A 15839-nucleotide genomic window follows, 5' to 3' on the forward strand; every position below is an offset into this window, starting at 1 on the left:
TGAATGAGCAGTAATGCCAACAGCAACCGAGTTTATGTGAGTTTGAGTTTGAGTGTGTAGGAAACACTTGAAATGGGTTCAAGTGGTTATAGATACAGGAGTGTTTTATGTCCACATCGTACTGCATTTGGAATGTAACCACGTGTAAAGCAGCCAATGCTCAAGTACTACATGGCTGGATGTGTAGGCGTGTGCATATAGCATTTACACACTACTGTGTGTATGTGTATATATGCCAAGCCCCCAGAACCCAGAGGGAGCAGTGAAGCACATTGGACATGGTGGCCAATCATGGGTACTGCAGTTTGCCAAGCGACCAATGTCCTCGACCGACAAGCTTGAGCATGCGAGACGACGCTACTCCATGCAAGTGATTGGGTGGGGATTTTCGTTAACATGGAGCAAGCGAGAGAAACGTTAACGTATGGTCTAGCATTGCAGATAAGCTTAAGAGCATGATTTAGGCTGTCCTTACACAGTGGTGTAACTTTGCACAGGTATGCATGGTGTTTGGCCCTTGCTTTTTGTTGGTCCTGGGACAGGTGGGTGGGTTTGCTTATTTTCTTTTCTTGATCCTTTGTTGTGTTAGTTTTAAGTTGTGTTTGTGTTGTATGTGTATGTATCTTGTTTTTTGTTTTGTTTTTAATTCATGATGCATCTATACTGGCACAATTGTATTGCTGTTGTGATATGATGAATACAAACATTGATAACACAAAAAAAAAAAAAAGCGAAAATAGCACATCTACAATCTCACAATGAGCTTGTAGATCGGCTATCTTAGCTATTTAGTACAAAGAAGTATATAGGGCTTAAGTGGTTAAGAAAATGTCCCTTATCTTTTTTTTTTTACCACATAAACCCCAGCATCCATATATTCTGGGGAAAACCTTCGCCGAAAACAGCCGATCGACAAGCTCACAACGCGTCGCGCTAATATCCAGCGAAAACATAATAGTCACTGGTACGAGCGCCTTTTTTTGAAACAAAATGGAACACGTTAGTCCCCACTCACCGCGTGTGCGTAGGAGCTGTAGGTGCTGAAAGGCAGGGCGATGGCGGGGTTGAAGATGCCGAACTGCCCCACCATCTGCTGCATGCGTCTGATGGTGCGCTCCTTGTCTGTGTCGGCGAACTTGACCACCAGGCTGGACGAAGCGCCCTGGAGGGAGAGAGAACCAGAGGTGTTCTGAAGAGAGAGAGTGGGCAACGGACACTTAACCCCCTTAAATCAGGGGTCTTCAACAGGGGGTCCGGGACCCCTAGGGGGTCCTCAGAGTTGCTACAAGGGGGTACGCCAAATCTTACATTAACCACTTGAACCCTAGCATCCCTATTCTAAGGACAACTTTAGCCGAAAATAGCCGATCTACAAGCTCACAACGCCTCGCGGGGAAAAAAGAGCAGACCAAGTACAGAGTGAAAGTTTACTAAGTATTGACAGTTTATGTCGTTATAAATGTCTGAAAATACACATTAACATCAATCCAACATCTATGAAAAGCTTGAATCTGCAACACAATTTCATGTAATATATAGTGGGGGTCCCTGCTTCATCTCTCTCTCAGTTAGGGGGTCCTTGGCCTGAAAAGGTTGAAGTCCCCTGCTTTAAATTCACTACTTCAAAAGAGTGAGAAACGCCCACGGGCACAAGGGAGCTCCACGGATCTCATTCCCCCCAGATTCGGCACAAACATGGGGAGGAATTCATTCTACTGTTATGCCACCAAAATGTGGAATGCCACCTCATCAAAAAGTGTGACTCCTTGACCTTACTCTCCTTCAAAACCGCCATAAAAGAGCACAAGTCTTATAGCTTACCAACAGAAATGACCCCCCACTGTTTTTCTGTAAATACTCTTTTACTACTCCTATTATTGTATGTCTTGTATGTCCTGACTCCTGATGAATTGAATACACAGGACCGCAATGTTAAGAATGTCATTTAGATGTGTTATTTCGATAGTAAATCGAACCTGGTGCTAGGTTCCTGGTTTACCTGGGATACTAGTTTCTTTAGGCACTACCCCGTCCCTCTGTATTCTATGTGTGTGATAACCTTGCTTATTGTAAGTTGCTCTGGATAAGAGCATTTCAAATTGTAGATCGCCAACGTTTTGTCGCAGAACACCATCCTACGACTATAGGTATAAATCCAGCGTATGCCCTTTCTGCCACAAGTACTGATGGAAGAAGTTGTTTAAAAAAAAGCCAAAAAATAGCCAACTATACAAGCTCATAAGTGAGCTTGTATACCAACTACTTTCACCAGGTAACATCATCACACGTCGAAATATGAAAAAGGGTTATGTAAAAGTAGCAATACCACAATGTAGAAATACTCATTATAAAGAACTGGCTCAGTTCACAACCAGTTTAACCCACATGTTTTAAAAGTGAGGGACGTGGCCCCTGGGCGCCATGCAGGTGACCAAAGGAGAGGCAAAATACAAATTAAAAAGATATTTATTTCAATTGAAATTCAATTCATTTGATTGCTGTGCCAGTTTCAAATACAATAAAAGCGATTATAAATCCTTTCATATCGAAATGTGAGGTCTTTGCCCATGACCTTCTTTTATTCACAGCCAATAACAATCTAGCTGCTTTCTCTTCCAGTGCTCAGGCTGAACAACCAATCACAGAGCTCTCTCCTCACCTAACCCTCAAACACAGGCTTACTGCCGTACCTGTGGAAAGACCATGGTTTCCATTCCATTTTTAACCCATTAAGATCGCGGGAACGCATCTGTGTCATTTTTAATGTCTTTGGCTATTCAAAAATAGCAGATATACAAGCTCGTAGCGCGGCACCGAGTGCCGTGCTACGAGCTTGTAGATCTGCTATTTTTGAGAAATCATGAAAATGTGTGCAAATCTTTGAAAATATTATTATTACAAAACATACATTAATCACTTCAGCCCTTTGTCATGCATTGTGAGCTTGTAGATCTGCAATTTTCAAAAGATATTTTAGACATTTGAAAACTTGTGAAACGGCGCATTCTGCGTAATGAGTATACTTTTATACTTTTGGTACTTTATGTATGTTATGAGGGGCCAATAATACTTTTGTACATTTACTCAAGTAAATTCAGAATTTCTCTACATTGTGGTATTGTAAAAAAAAAAAAAAGTGTTCTTCTTCCGTCACTGTTTCCCCATGCATCATCGCTGGAGCGACTCAACTCTCCACATGTTTACACAGACGGTTACAAAACACCAGGCTTATCAACTCCAAACGCAAGTACACACATAGAATTGTATTGGCTATCGCATCAGATCACTTAGCATGCAGCGTTCATTAGCAACGCGGGATCCGATGTTAACATCAATGCTTAGCAAGCTCCTCGCATCGAGTGTCAGCGAGGCCTGTGAGTTTTATGGCGCTCCAGATACTACACGATTGCACATTTGTCTTATTGGCAATTCTCTGTCTTTACATATTTTTTTGCAGACAGCATAAATAAACATGAACCCCAACAGAGGTGTGCGAGAAATATAGAAAAGGGAGTTCTATTTATGTCAAGGTGTTTGTCTCCTGGCAGATGCAGCTAGAATTGCTTCATTCCATTCAATTAATGTACATAGAACATACACACATACAAAGTTATCCAGGGCTATAGTGATGCTGTCTATTTTATCACCGCTCCCCCCCCCCCGCTCCTTCCTATGAATAGTATAAAAGGTAACCTTGGCCGCCCGCTCCCACTCACAGTCATAAGGTCAGGAGATCTGCAATGTATAATTATTTGAAATGGGCGTTCAGATTGACAGGGTGCCAGTAAGCCCCTGCTGACCTTATAGCGAAGGTGTTCTTAAAAGAAAATGTTGCACTTTTCAGCCTCTCTCTCTCCCTCTCACTCTTTCATCTTCCCCTTTCTCTCTCTCTCTCTCTCTCTCTCTCTCTCTCTCTTAGTCTCTCTCTCTCTCTCTCTGGGGTGTTCTGTGTCTTTCCGTCTCTCTTCTCAATCCCCTCCCTCATCATCCAGCTACTATTATTCCCTCGCTCTTGCCATCGTCGGATAATGAAACCAGCAGCCAGGTGTGTCTGTGCCACACACACACACCCTTCATTAAGAATCTGTAAATGATTTGGCGCTATACACTTGACCTTTCAGCAAAACCCCGCCCACCCCCCCTCCCCCCTTTCCCCCTCACTCCCCCCCTCCCACCGCTCCCTAAACCGGCCCCAAATCGATCCACATATAAAGGGCCGAAATATTACTCTGATCTGACAGTGTAGAAAGGTTGTGTGTCAGCCGTGATAAGAGGCTCTCCCCCTGAAATTGATGTGAGATTGTCAATAATAATAGTAGCAGCGAGAGGTGAAGTGCATGGATTGGGTGGGGGTGGGGTGGGGGGGGGGGGGGGGCTGCAAGGGGGTTCTGGGTCTTTAGAAAGGGGTTAAAGGGTTGGGGCTTGTTTTGGGGGACAGGCTGGATGGGAGGTTAAATCTGCCAAGGGGTTAGGGTTTGAGCTGCAGGCAGCCCGGTTCTAATGGACGACTTTAATGCTTGGTTTTAAGAAGGAAGGCCCCCTCATCCTTCTTCTTCTCCTCTCTCTCTCTCTCTCTCTCTCTCTCTCCCTCTCTCTCTCTCTCTCCCCCCCCCCACACCTCTCTCTCCGTCTCTCTGCCTCAGTAGACTGGAGATGATGCTGTGTGAGGTTTTGAGAGTGTGTGTCAGTCAATCACAATACACATTTTCAACATTTCACAACAGCCCTGACTGTTGGGCTCAGGGTCTCTGCCGTGCTGGCGTAGACGAGATCTGCAGGTCTCGGATAGAAGTTCAAAGACAGGCCCCTGACTGCAAAAGTGTCGAACATAGATCTTGTTCTCTCTCTCTCTCTCTCACCCACCCTCTCTCTCTCTCCGCCTAATATTCTGCATTTAGTTGTTGACGTTCTCCTACATTCTCGCTATGGCTCCGGTTTTCTTGGCAGGTCTGAGTCACTGGATTGAAGGACGGGTGAGGGGCAAAGAGAGGGTGAGCTGTCTGTCCGACCTGTCCGTCTGATTTAGCTAAGTGTTTTATTGACTCACTGACTGAATGGCAGGCTAGTTACTGTAGCTATAGCAGCGAGCTAAAGTCAGTCGTCTGGCTGAGCAACCCGAACTGCAGAACTCCTGTAACTTAGGTTACCGTTCCACGTGGTGATTGAGCACGACGGGTAATTAAGCCATTAAGACCGCGAACGCATCTGTGTGTCATTTTAAGATTTCTTTGGCTATTCAAAAATAGCAGATATACAAGCTCATAGCGTGGCATGAACTTGTAGATCTGCATTTTTTTTTTTTTATCGTGAACATTTTGGCAAATCTTTGAAAATATATATTTTTTAAGCTAACATTTTTCACTCAAATCTTTGCTTCTGGGGGTCCGTGGAACAAAACATTTTGAGATGGGGGGTCTGCGGCCAAATACATATTCTAAAAATGTTTTCTAAATCCTAACAGTATGTTGCTATATCAGTGGTGCTCCAACTTTTCCAAAATGTCAAGGACCCCAAAAATTATATGTATTTGGCCGCGGACCCCCATCTCAAAATATGTTGTTCCAGGGACCCCCAAGAAGCACAGATCGGAGTTAAAAATGTTCTCTTTAAAACACAAATGTTCACGATTTCCCCCCCAAACAATAGCAGATCTACAAGCTCATAGCGTGGCACTCGGTGCCGCGCTATGAGCTTGTATATCTGCTATTTTTTGAATAGCCAAAGAAATCTCATTCTTTCCCAGTCTAAATGGGTTCAAAAACAATACAACTACTAGGATTAGGGGTCAAACAACATGGCGAGCGGGATAATATCTCGCCAGATATACTCAGCTACTCCATACAGTAGTAAGAACTAAGACTCACTTCAAGGTTAACTTGGGCACAACTCCAGTAGCAGGGCCTCTGTGACTGTTGTGTCTGCCCAGCGTTTTACTATCAGTGCCATTAAGTTTATTACAAGGTATAACTTTGGGGAGAGAGTCTAGGACAGGACAGTGTGCTGGCAGGCAGCGAGAGCGGAATACAGAGGAGGCTGCTCGTAGTACACACTGAATATTTTAACTCCACGCACACACTAAAAAAGCTATTAACCCTTTAAGACCGGGAACGCATCCGTGTAATTTTTTAGATTTAATTTGGGCTATTAAAAAATAGCAGATCTACAAGCTCGTAGCGAGTGCCGCGCTACGAGCTTGTAGATCTGCTTTTTATTTTTTTTTAATCGTGAAAGTTTGTGCAAATCTTTGAATATATATATATATTTTTTAAGAGCGATCATTTGTAATTCAATTCTTTGCTTCTGGGGATTCTACAAATATCTTCTAAACCCTCTAAAACTTATGGTGCTATAATATCAGTGGTGCTCAAACTTTTTCATGTCAAGGACCCCCAAAATTTGGGCCCCGACCCCCATCTGAAAATATTTTGTTCCAGGGACTCCCCCAGAAGCAAAGATTTGAGTTAAAAATCTCTATATATATATATTCAAAGATTTGCACAAATCTTTCACGATTGTTCAAAAAAATTGCAGATCTACAAGCTCGTAGCACGGCACTCGGTATGCCACGCTACGAGCTTGTAGATCTGCTATTTTTTTTAAATAGCCCAAATAAATCTTAAAAACGACACACAAGAATGCGTTCCCCGGTTTAAAGGAGTTAAAGGCCTAGCTGCTTTGGTAATGAGACTCATGTAGCTGCTTGCTCCTCTTGGCTTCTCAGGTTTCTGTAGAAGTCAGGGATTTATAATCTGAGGGTATTAAGTTGTCTGCGACTCTGCAGCCGGCCTCCTCCTTCTCCTACTCCGTCAACCAGGCTGGAGTGCGCCTGCTTGCATAATGGAAAATGTGGTTAATCGTAGATTGACTTGTCTGGATGAGTGAGGGGAATACAAAGCGTCGTATAGTTTGTCTGTTTCACTCCACAGTCACACAACTCCCAAGGTTTTTGTCCTTGTACCCGCTTCCTTGTACCTCCTTCTCTTCTCTTCTCTTCTCTTCTCTTCTCTTCTCTTCTCTTCTCTTCTCTTCTCTTCTCTTCTCTTCTCTTCTCTTCTCTTCTCTTCTCTTCTCTTCTCTTCTCTTCTCTTCTCTTCTCTTCTGTGATGTAAAGTAACTAAGTACATGTACTCAAGTACTGTACTTATAAGTACAATTTTGAGGTATCTTTTACTTTACTGGAGTATTTCCAATTTTCAGTACTTTCACTCTACTCCACTAACATCTCAGAGGAAAATATTGTACTTTTACTCGACTACAATTATTTGAAAACTTTATTTACTAGTTACTTTGCAATTATTCATTATTATATTATAAAACATACATTAATCACTTTAGCCCTATTATAAAATAGGGCTAAAGTAGGCCTAGGCTATTTGAAAATAGCTGATGTGAGCTTATAGATCTGCTATTTTCAAACATTTTAGTACTTTTACTTTTGGTACTTTAAGTACATTTTGATACCAAAACTGTTGTACTTTGTACTCAAGTAAGTTTTTCATTCCGGACTTTTACTTTTCTATATTGCAGTATTGATACTTTTACTTAAAGGTAGGGTAAGTGATTTTCTTCTGGTATTTTTTAGTTTTTTGTTAAAAAGGTTAAAGTACTATATTCTGATAGTAATCAATGCTACAGAGCGTTTGTTCAGTCATAGAGGTCTCTCCAGCTCTTTAGTAAACAGAATATAGTGTGACAGGTACGTAGGTGACGAAATTTAAGCCAATTAGGAGAGAGCACTGAAAATGCATTTTCTGTTTCATAAAGAGCTGGAGAGACATGGGAGACTCCTTATACTGAACAAACACTCTATAGAAATGAGTACTATCAGAATATAGAGCTATTTAACACTTATTGTAACCAAAGAAAATCACTTACCCTACCTTTAAGTAAAATATCTGAGTACGTTTTCCACCACTACTTCTCTTCTCTTCTCTTCCAATCTGTCTTTTAATGTCTTTCTTACTCTAAAAGCAGTAGGAGGTCTAACTCTTTCTTCCACTTTGCGCATCACGCCGTCTCTCCTCGGGGTGCCATGCCGCACCGCGCCGCACGGATCTCACGGTTGGCCCCGGTTTACGCGTCCGCGTGTGTCGCTACCATTGTTTATCCCCCGATTTCTCTCAGTCTAGGCCCTGTCAGCGTATCTATCGGCGAGCGGAATCTCCATCGCTACAAAGGGAGAAGAAGGGGGGACGAAGAAGTGTGAAGTAAAAAAAAGTCTCATTAAAATTTTAAGCTGCCATGTGTGAGCGGAATCCCCCTGCTGGGGCGGCTCGCAGCGGCCTTTATAGAGCCACTGGAGGAAAGGGGAGTTAAACAGGGTGGATGAAACGGCATGCAGCGCCACAGAGCCGATGGAAAAGAGAGGAATTCCGATTTTCAAAAGGAATGCCAGCCTCTTTGCAATTCCTTCTCATTGCTGAGGAGTGTCTGTTGTCCCAAGCCTGCGGCCGCTCATTGTGAATGAGGGACATATAAAGCCGCAACCTATAGGTACAGTACTGTATATCTCCAAGTTTCATCTTTTTTACTCTATACCTTCGTGGCTTACTTTATAATAAAATAATAAGGATACATCTCCGCTTGACCACTTAAGCCTGATTTACACTTCATCGTATGAACGGCATAAACACCTGTCCTTGGTTCTGGTGAATGATATTGTCCTTCTAATACGTGAGGAGACTGTGTTTTTCGATAACTTTTTTCATTTATTTTTAACAAATGTTTTTGAATTTTTTTTTTTTTTAAATACAATAAAAACATTTTCACAAGTTATCGAAAAAACACGGCCCCCTCACGTATTAGGACGGCAGGATGAGTCACCAGAACCAAGGACGGGTGTTTTTGATGAATCTAACGTGGTGCAATACTGTTATTTATCCCAAGAAGTGTTCGCACAAACACACAGTGCACACATTAGTATGTACACACAAACATATTATTTATACACCAGGATTCACAGTTATTATTAGATTATTGGTTTACTTATGTATTACTTTATTATTAGATTACTATGTTTATGCATTTGATGTATTATGTGTATTATCATGTATTATCTTGTGTCCTTGCTTACTGTAAATCGCTCTGGATTAAGAGCGTCTGCTAAATGCCTAAACTGTAAACTGTAAACAAAAGGGCTTTTAAATGATCGCCATTGATATTCTGACTTTAGATTACCAGTGATCTCAATGTCCCAACAAATGCACAGGCAGGCATCACGTTTTTTTTCCTGTTTTTCTTTTCATCTCCGCCTGCAATGCTGATGTAATGACCGTGATGAATGACAGCACATTCAGCTGCTGAGTAAAATGCTTTTGCTTTCATTTCCCCTCTTAATCAGAACACAATGCCGATAAAATAGCCCAGTTTTCTTGCAATCCAGGCATCATATTTCATCAGCGTACGTTGTTGCTTGGAAGCAATTTCACTTTCCTTGAAACTTTGATGCAGAGAGAAGCTGCATTAGGGCTGGGTTTGAACTCGGGGGCATTAATTCACGGCGTGTGCCACTGACGTTGGAGTTTATGGGGAGGAGAGCTTTGAATAAGTTTGAACAAATTATCTCTTACAATAGCATGCACGCACGCACACACACACAAGCACACACGGCGCGCGCATGCACGGACGCACACAAACACGCGCATGCACACAAACACGCGCAAGCACACAAACACAAGCTCGCACACACGTACGCGCACACACACACACACACACACACACGCACACACACACACACACGCACGCGCACGCGCACGCACGCACGCCCACTGAATAAATGGATGGCTACATTCAGCCAGCCATGTGCGCTTGTGCGCTAAGAAGCATTAGCCTAGCTAGGCCCCACATACTTTGCATTCAAGTTGTTTGTTTCCCCCTCTTCTAATTATACTGATAAGGCATTCCCGCCCATTACTCCACCCTCACTATATCCACTGAAAAAATATAAATACACATCCTATTTAGTGCTTGGTTAGTAAAATAATAGATGGCTGTAATCTATGAGGTTATTAGAATGTAAATTGCCTGGGAAGAAACAGTGGGGAGAGCGGGGGAAAATGACGCATCTTAACCCTTTAAGACCGGGAATACATCTGTGTGTCATTTTAAGATTTCTTTGGCTATTCAAAAATAGCAGATCTACAAGCTCATAGCGCGGCACCGAGTGCCGCGCTATGAGCTTGTACAGTAGATCTGCTATTTTTAGAAAAATCGTGAACATGTGTGCAAATCTTTGAATATATATGTTTTTTAAAGCAAACATTTTGAACTCAAATCCTTTCTTCTGGGGGATTCTACAAATATATTCTAAATCCTAACAGTTTTTTGAAAAAACTTACTGTATGTCGCTATAATCAGAGATTCTCAAACTTTTTCAGGTCAAGGACCACCCAAAATGATATTTGGCCGCGGACCCCAATCTCAAAATATGTATTGTTCCAGGGACCCCCCCCCCCCGAAGCAATGGTACAAACGGTTGCTTTAAAAAAAAAATATATGTATTCAAAGTTTTTTTTTTTCCCCACTATTTTTCCAAAAATAGCCAAAGAAATCAAAAAATGACACACAGATGCGTTCCCGGTCTTAATGGGTTAAGCCATAAACAGTAACTTAAAAACATAATGGCAAGTAGATTGTTTAATGAGTAGAAGCACAGAGATCTATCATCTCTGTGAAACAGTGACAGTAAAACGCTGCATCTCATTGAATACATAACTAGATCATGGTGGTCGCCTGCCCGAGGCCTGCATAGATAATGCTATACTGTCTCTGGTGGCTTTGCTTTTGTCCATTGCACCTCTCTCTTACTTAAAGGAGCACTTCGCCCATTTTCAACTTCCTCTTCATAGAACATGGTCCTCACTAATGCGTGTAAGATGACACCCATTTCTGTCTATACTCCCTCTCCGTCTCATTGGTGGGCTGTGGACAGTTCAGAAACCTGCCTACCGATGACATCATCGATGGGTGTTCCAAGCTAATGGAAACTACAGCCGTTCTCTGGAAAGTTAGCATTCTGAAATAGAAGCCATTGTTCTAGCATTAATAAAAGATAAAAGAAAAGGTGTGAAATGTTGCTTGAAATGGCCAAATCTGCCTAGCGACAATGCCACTGGTAATGTAGGCAGGTCTCTGAGCTGTCCACAGCCCACCTTTGAGACACAGAGCGAGTAGACAGAAATGGTGCCACCTTATAATGAGCCTGGGTGAGGACCAATTATATGAAGATAGGTTGGAAATGGGTGAAGTGGTCCTTTAAGCCTGATTCATACTTCAAGTTCAAGTTTATTATGTCTCAAACTTGGCAATTTATGTTACAGCAGATAGTAATAAGAAACTCCAAGACAAAGTAAACATAAATACACATAGACATAGACATAGACATAGACATGATCACAAGATCCAGATAATAATAACTACTAACAGCTACCTCCTCCTGCTTCCATTATTGATGGCACGAATGGAAGCAGGTACAAATCTTTAACCTTTGGCCGGAAGGCAAGAATTCATATTCATCTCAACCTATTCTTAAATCTTAAATGGGTACAGTAAGAGGCCTGCATGGCTCACTGGCTCGGAGCCGATGCTTTTGCTTGTAGATTTCGGCAAGCGACAAATATACAGGGTTTAGGCCTGGAAGTTTTAAAGGGAAAAAAAAGCAACGTTATTTTGACCAATCTGTTTGGTAGAGTATGTTAACTCTATTACTGTGACAGTAAACGCGTCCGTTGGCACTTTGTCCACAGTGCCATGGACGCGTGGACTTTTACTTTTACTGTGATTCTTTCCGTCGTGAAAATGTGTCTTTCGCTGTACTGTGATTGGCTGATTGGTATTCAGACCCTTTGCTCAGTACTGTGATTGGCTAGCGAGACGCATGATGAAATTACTAACCTATAAATTTCACCACTAACTTCAAAAAAAATACTTTTTTTTTTGAAGTGAGCTTCCATCACTGTGATGACCAATGTTGTTCTTAAATAGCACCGCTCACTTCACACTGGGTGTGATTTTTATTCAAAGGCGAGTGAAGACACTCAAGAATCGCCGGCACTGTGGCAACTAAACAATGTTTTTAATGGCACTTAAGGAGTTAATACAATATAAGTAACACAGCTGTGGGTGGTTGGAGGTGGTCTCCCTGCTCTTCCATTGAGACATGTAGATCTTGTGCTCGGGGGGGGGGCATATAGGACCACTACTGCATGACAAGAGGTATCGCCTGAAGCTCAACGCGCAAATATCTCAGCGGTATAGAAATCGCACGGGAGGGGGAGGGAGAACCCCGGATTCAAATCCCCCGCGTACGTACAGGTCCAGGACATAAAAAAAGCTCACGGATTGCAGCTTTTAAATCGCTCCCAGTTCACACTTCTAAGTGGACTTCCCCCCTTCCATCTCCTCGTCTTTTCCCTTTTCTTCTCCACTTAACCCATTAAGACTGGGAACGCATCTGTGTGGCCTTTTTAGATTGATTTGGCTATTCAAAAATAGCAGATATACAAGCTCATAGTGCGGCTACGGGCTTGTAGATCTGCTATTTCAGAAAAAACGTGAAAAGGTGTGAAAATCTTTGAATATATTATAAACTAAACTAAATAAAAAAAACATTTAAGCACATCTTCGCTTCTATTTTGAGATGGGGGTCCGCGGCCAAAAACATCATTTTGGGGGTCCTTGACATGAAAAAAGTTTGAGAACCACTGATATTATAACAACATTATTTATTTTCAAAAACAATGTTATAGGATTTAGAAGACATTAGAATCCCCAGAAGCAAAGATTTGAGTTAAAAATGTTTGCTTTAAAAAACATATATTGAAAGATTTGCACATGTTTTCACGATTTTTCCAAAAATAGCAGATCTACAAGCTCATAGCGCGGCACTCGGTGCCGCGCTATGAGCTTGTATATCTGCTATTTTTTGAATAGCCCAAAGAAATCTAAAAATGACACACAGACAGCGTTCCCGGTCTTAAAGGGTTAACCCTCCGTCAGCCCGCTCTGCTCCTAGCTTCCATCCTCAGCCATGCAGTGTGTGTCAGATGAAACACAGGCTCTCTCTCCCGATCCACAGGCTAAGCTGTTAGCGGCTAGATATGGAGGTGAAATTAGCCTGTGGGGCTCTGTGGACCTGACCCCCCTCACTGACATCCCCCCTCCGCCCCCCCCCTCCTCCTCCTCCCACATCTCCATGTCACTCAGTCCCGGTACTTCCGTTCCAACACGGCCCTTGCTGAATCGCGGCAATTTGCTTTACTAGCTCCAGCGTTTAAATGTTTAATTGAGCCATCCGTGCCGTGATCCGTGTGCGTGTGTGTGTGTGTGTGTGTGTGTGTGCGTGTGTGTGTGTGTGTGTGTGTGTGTGTGTGTGTGTGTGCTGAGCAGTGGTGGATACATTACTCATATCTCAATACTGCAATGTAGAAGTACTCTGTTAAAAGTAAAAGTCCGGAATTCAAAAAATGTACTTGAGTAAAAGTACAAAAGTATTGGTATCAAAATGTACTTAAAGTAGAAATTACGCAGAATGTCCCGTTTCACAAGTTTTCAAATGTATAAATTGTCAAAAAATCTTTAAAAATAGCAGATCTACAAGCTCACAATGTGTCACATCACGACGCATTGTGAGCTTGTAGATCTGCTATTTTCAAATGGCCTAAATGTACCTAGGGCTTTAGTGGGTAATGTATGTTTTGTAATAATAATCCAAATCTTCAAAGTAAATTGTAACTAAAGTTTTCAAATAATTGTAGTGGAGTAAAAGTACAATATTTGCCTCTGAGATGTAGCGGAGTAGAAGTAAAAGTACTCAAAATTGGAAATACTCCAATAAAGTAAAAAATCCTCAAAATTGTACTTAAGTACAGTACTTGAGTAAATGTACTTTGTTACTTTGCACCATTGGTACTGAGGGTGGCCATGGGTGGTAGAGTAGTGTATAGGAGAGACGTGGAGGGGGGGGGGGTGTGCTTGGAATAGGATGGGGATGGAACAGCAAGGCCCGGGTCAAAAGGTCACATATCTGACCTGTCATCACCCTACAGGGCCAGGGGCTCCTTTAATGGGCCCAGGCCTTAAAGCAGGTGTGCATAGCCTAGCATTAAACACAGATCCATATACAGTACAGTCCGGTTAGGTAGCTATTTAATGGAGACGACTTCTTTGAGAATGCACTTATACATGTGCACGTGCACACACACTTAAGCATGCGGTCACACACGCACACACACACACACACACACACACACACACGCACACGCACACACGCACATACGTGATTACGCGCAGAGAGACAATCTCTCACACATTCCCCCGTACAGATTTTCCTCTCTCTTTCTCCCACTCACACATACATATGAAGAGGCTACTCCCCCCGCCCCCCCCACCCCGAACATGAATAACGCAAATGTATTCAGCTCAAGTCCTCCGAGCTGGAAAATAAGATCAGTCAGCGAGCCTTTGACCCTTGCCCATGGCTGTACGAGCATGTGACAGAGAGAGAGAGAGAGAGAGAGAGAGAGAGAGAGAGAGAGAGAGAGAGAGAGAGAGAGAGAGAGAGAGAGACCAGTGTTGCCATGTCCGCTTATTATGAGCTACTTTGGGCTTGTTTTTCTGTAAAATCGCTTGTTAATATATTGGTAGTTGCGGCTTGCGTTTTTTTTGGGCTTGTTTGTTTCCAAAGTGTAGTTGCTTATTTGGGCTTTGCTTTGTACATTTAAAAGTTTAAACCAGTCGTTCTCAAAAATGTTCATGTCAAGGACCCCCAAATGAATATGTGTTCGTCCGCGTATCCCCATCTGAAAACATTTTGTGCCAGGGACCCCCGTACGAGATTTGCGTTATTAAAATGTTACAAAAATATTTAAATTTTTCCCCAAAAATAGCCGATCTACAAGCTCTTAACACGTCGAATCGCGACACGTGAGCTTGTAGATTGCTATTTTCATATAGACAATGTATACAGGTTTAAACTATAAGTGACCATGTGTTATAGTCGCTTCTTTTGGCCTTGTTTTCATAGACCTGGTTGCTTATTTCTCTCGCAAAATCGGGCAACACTGAGAGAGACAGAGAGAGAGAGAGAGAGATAGAGACACAGAAAGAGAGAGAGAAGAGCATGCATGTGCATATGTGAGAGCTCATGCATATGTGCGGCTGTGTCTCTGTGTGTCGGTGCTTGTTAATGCACGCACATGCATTGTGTGTGTGTGTGTGTGTGTGTGTATCTATAAAATTTGATAGGCCCGGGCCCACGCTTGGGGGGATTGGTTGCAGCTCTATCAGGAAAACGCTCTTATTAGCCGCGGCGTTTACATTCAGTGCACTCCGATAGCTAACTACGCTATTGGCCGGACATTATTCATGGTCATCTGCCCCCCCGCTCTCTGTTTCATCATCAGCCACGGCCTTGTTATAGCGGGAGGACACGCACGCACACACACACACACACACACACACACACACAGTCATTATACACACAGAAACACAGGCATACTGTACATAAGAGTGTGTGCACGGGCGCACGCATGCACACGCTCTCACACACACACACACACACACACACACACACACACACACACACACACACACACACACACACACACACACACACACACACACACACACACACACACACACACACACACACACACACACACACACACACACAGGCTGACTCAGTTCATCTTAGTTCATTAGAAAAATTACTCATTTAGGAATGAGGCTATTGCTTATAATAGTTGTCAAATGAGGGCTGGGGGCCGTGAACGCCCTTTTACAAGTACCCTACAGTACATACTGTATGTCTTGTTATCGAGTGGTCTTTGGGCACTTTGATT

The 15839-nt window shown here is 42.7% G+C and overlaps 1 protein-coding gene across 1 annotated transcript in view; it reads right to left on the reverse strand.

Annotated features, from left to right (window-relative positions):
- The window catches only part of celf5a (cugbp, Elav-like family member 5a), a gene marked incomplete at both ends in the record, with an annotated part of 364109 nt that overhangs the window by 42610 nt on the left and 305660 nt on the right, over nucleotides 1-15839 (reverse strand). Inside the window, one exon of the mRNA XM_084066484.1 lies at nucleotides 1016-1162. Coding sequence (XP_083922610.1) covers nucleotides 1016-1162 — 147 coding nt within the window. The remainder of the gene's footprint in view (nucleotides 1-1015; nucleotides 1163-15839) is intronic.

This window comes from Gymnoscopelus microlampas (genome assembly GCF_963454915.1).
Source record: "Gymnoscopelus microlampas genome assembly, chromosome: 9".
In the NCBI taxonomy this organism is placed as follows: Eukaryota; Metazoa; Chordata; class Actinopteri; order Myctophiformes; family Myctophidae; genus Gymnoscopelus; species Gymnoscopelus microlampas.